This window comes from Epinephelus moara, chromosome 20 (assembly GCF_006386435.1).
Source record: "Epinephelus moara isolate mb chromosome 20, YSFRI_EMoa_1.0, whole genome shotgun sequence".
NCBI lineage: Eukaryota > Metazoa > Chordata > Actinopteri > Perciformes > Serranidae > Epinephelus > Epinephelus moara.
This window is the reverse complement of record NC_065525.1, coordinates 2024758-2028636: the sequence shown is the minus strand read 5'-3', so window position 1 is coordinate 2028636 and position 3879 is coordinate 2024758. Positions and strand designations below refer to the sequence as shown.

Genomic DNA, 3879 nt, shown 5'->3' with positions numbered 1-3879 from the left:
ATGTTGAAAGTATGTATTAATATCTGGCAGTATACATGTGTGACAATAGTCATATGTGTTTACTTAGCTGTTGTTCCACAACCCGCTGCCACGAATAATAGCCTTAGCAGTTTTCCATATTAGACAAGGAGACACACCTGGAGTGTCATTCTCAGTGATAAAATGATTAAACTGTTCAGTAAGATACAGCCCAAAATTAGGGTTTTTGAGAAGATTATTAGGAAACCACTATTGCCCCTTGGGGTGTTGTACTTTGCTGGACATGACCAAAAACACTGGTGAGTGATCATTTATAATAATATTACCAATGGAACAGGAGATTACCCTACCGTTTTTTTTCCCCGTTAAAGGGTTTTTTTGGGGAGTTTTTCCTTATCCGCTGCGAGGGTCATAAGGACAAAGGGATGTTGTATGCTGTAAAGCCCTGTGAGGCAAATTGTGATTTGTGATATTGGGCTTTATAAATAAAATTGATTGATTGATTGATTGAAGGGTATATTTAGATGTGAAAAAATAATAAATTCTAGATGATGAATCCTGAACCTTTGAATAAAATGTAAATTGTCTTTCAGTGGGATGAAGAGTCCTCCATGTATCAATAAAATGTATATCAGTGCAGCAGCCAAGCACAGACTGCCCATGCCCAAGATAAAGCTGAGCTTTTATTAGATCTATCTAAACAAGGGCTTAGGCAGCAATTAAAGTCACCAGCCACCACAGATGATTGACAATCCAGTCTGAGAACAAGGAAAACACTTAAGTGTAAAAATCAAAAGAACTTATAGTGGGGGCCATATACATTTAAATAAGGACAACATCGCTAAAGAGCATCCCTTTAATCATAACACACGTCTAGGAAAAAACAATAGTAAAATAGATTATGAACAGTACCCAAATAAAGTACAAACTCACCAGACTCAGTCATGTAGGATAATGATGGCTAAAAAGAAAGAGGAGAAAAAGAAAAAAATGGTATAAGACCTAAGTGTCCTCAGTCATCCAAATATAAGTGCCTATGCGGCTGCTGTATGACAGAAAAATAAGAAAGTTATCTGTGAGCGGCACCTGCTTGATCCACCTGGAGTGTTGGGGATATGGTCTCCTCGTAGAATTTCTCCGCATCCTCCGGTGTGGCGAAGCTATACTTCTTGCTGTTGAATGTCACCTGCAGCCGAGCGGGGAATAACAGCCCGTATTGGATGCGGGCAGCCCGTAGCATCTGCTTGATATTGTTGTAAGATGCTCTCTGTTTAGCAATCTCCGATGTTAAATCTGGGTAAATATGCACTAGGTGTCCACAGTAAGTAAGAAGACCCTTTTCCCTGGCCAGCTGGAGGATGCGCAGCTTCACTCTGAAATGGTGCACCTTCATAGTCATGGGTCTGGGTATGGCATTTGTACCTGAGCCTGGCTGGGAGGCAAGATGATGCGCCCAGTCAAACTTCTCATGACCATCAGGAATATCCATACCCAACATCTTCGCAAAGAAATCAGTCATGAATGCCGTGACTTGTGGCCCATCCAACTTCTCTGGAATACCAAACACTCAGAGATTCTGGCGTCTACTCCTGGACTCCAGTCCTCCGTTTTAGCCATAAGCAACTTGTTGCTCTTTTCCAGCGCCTCACACTTGGCCTCGAATGCAGTAATCCTGTTGTCAAAATCTTGTAGCGAGGTTTCAACCACAGTGAGACGGGAACCAAATGAGTCCACAGTAGACTGCAGGGTCCCCATGGAGCAGCGGGTTTCAGCTCGGAAAGTTTCAATGAGTTTAACCATCAACAAGAGGGTCGGATCGTCTTTTTCGTCGTAGGCATGTGATGATGAGGGGTTAGCTTTGTCGCTAATGTGCCGAAACAGAGCTTGTCCATGATGGTCCTGATGAGACCTACCTTTCCCTGTCATACTGTGATGTCCCTTAAGTGGTTTGAAGATAAAATACAACAGAAATGTTGCGCTAAGATGACGTTTTTTCACGTGGTGAAGTTGCGTCTACTCACTACCCATAATGATCCCGCGCGACCCCCCTCAAAGCAGTTTTGATGATATTTTGATGTTAAGCTATCACCTAGGGCCCGTTGCACAAAAGTAGGATTCAGACATCCAGGATAAATGACTGAGCTGGGTTCAACGAATCCAAAACAAGAACGTCCAGGCTTAATGGGTTGCACAAAGACCAAGCCAGGATGAGCAGACACGGATTCATCAAGGCAGGTGAAACCAATCCTGGATCAGTGCGCGCACGCGGCTTCCTCAAATAGACCCCGCCATCGATCACAGATTCACCGATTCACCATGGCAACAAGAGCACCGTACTTTTCCCCGTCGGAGGCAGAAATCCTCATGGAGGCTTACGAAGAGGTAAAGGATCAAATCAAAAAGAAAGGCAACACCGCCACAGTTACAAAACAACGAGAGAAAGCGTGGCAAAGTTGCAGACCGCCTGAATGCGTAAGTAGTGCACAAATACACACTCACTGCTCCGCTGAAACCATCACAATTACAATCCAAATAGCCTAGTTAAGTAACATCTCCGAAAACGTAGTTGTACTCTGATTATGAATCAGTTGAAATTGTAACTGAAATTGACTGCAGATGTGAGTGAAATTGTGTAAATGTAACTCCATCAGACTGTATAACTCTTTGATAAATAGATGAGCTCAATGACTTAATTGAATTTCCCTTTGGGATAAATAAAGTTCCTCTTATCTTACCTTACCTTATCTTAGATCCTCATGCTCCATGCTCCTCTGCTGTTTCATTATATGTATGCAATTTTGTGTGTGTGTGTGTGTGTGTGTGTGTGTGTGTTTGTGTGCATGCATGTGTATGCTGATTGATCATAAGAAAATATATATATATATATATATATATATATATAATCCGCCGACTTTGTGAATAGGAAATCCTTTCACAGCATTAATGTTCAGGTGAACATGACTTTTTGATATTGTCGATTAATGAACACTGTGCATTGCTTGTGATGTGCATTGATTGGTTTAATAGTCTTCATCGTATAATTTCAGATGGTCTGCAATGCTGACTATCTGATCAGCAATGTTGTGGCAAAGTGGCCCGGCTCGGTCCATGACTCCCGAGTCTTTCGGACCTCTGGAATCTATCAGCGTCTATCACAAGGTGAGCCACACAACCTCTGTTAATAACCACTTTTTACATCATGGCTGTGTCAAGAATGTCACTCTATTTATGAGGTTGTGATGATGAGATTTTGTATTGACAGGTGAATTTTTTGGTGTGTTGCTGGGGGACAGGGGGTATGCCTGCCAGCCTTTTCTCCTCACACCATACACAGACCCTCAGGAAGCACAGCAGGCCTATAATCATGCCCATGCCAGGACAAGGGCCAGGATCGAAATGACCTTTGGCCTCCTGAAGGCACGCTTTCAATGTCTTAACCACTTAAGGGTCAGCCCTTTGAAGGCATGTGACATCACTGCGGCCTGTGCTGTCCTCCACAATGTGGCCTGCCTGAGGAAGGAGAGGGCCCCCAGAGTGCCATCACACATGGACTGGGACAATCCTGCCATCTTCCCTGATGACAACAGTGGTCGGCTGGTCAGGGACCAATATGTGTTAAATTATTTTAGTTAACATGCATACTTTAAATTTCAGTTAAATATGTCCTGCAGTGGCAGAGACGCATGCTGTGAATTTCAGTTAAATATGTCCTGCAGTGGCAGAGACGCATGCTGTTAATTTCAGTTAAATATGTCCTGCAGTGGCAGAGACGCATGCTGTGAATTTCAGTTAAATATGTCCTGCAGTGGCAGAGACGCATGCTGTTAATTTCAGTTAAATATGTCCTGCAGTGGCAGAGACGCATGCTGTGAATTTCAGTTAAATATGGCCTGCATTGGC

The 3879-nt window shown here is 43.1% G+C and overlaps 1 protein-coding gene across 8 annotated transcripts in view; it reads left to right on the top strand.

Moving 5' to 3' along the window:
• Window positions 1-3879, top strand: part of akap13 (A-kinase anchoring protein 13) — a 190987-nt gene that overhangs the window by 180201 nt on the left and 6907 nt on the right. For 7 of the 8 annotated variants that reach the window (XM_050072195.1, XM_050072197.1, XM_050072191.1 and 4 more), the window contains 2 exons: window positions 3027-3138; window positions 3242-3873. The exons of the other annotated variant lie outside the window; for it this stretch is intronic. In XM_050072195.1, the coding sequence (XP_049928152.1) occupies window positions 3027-3138; window positions 3242-3612 (483 nt within the window). In that variant the 3' untranslated portion in view covers window positions 3613-3873. Of the gene's footprint in view, window positions 1-3026; window positions 3139-3241; window positions 3874-3879 lie in introns of those variants that run through there. 8 annotated transcript variants of the gene reach the window in all.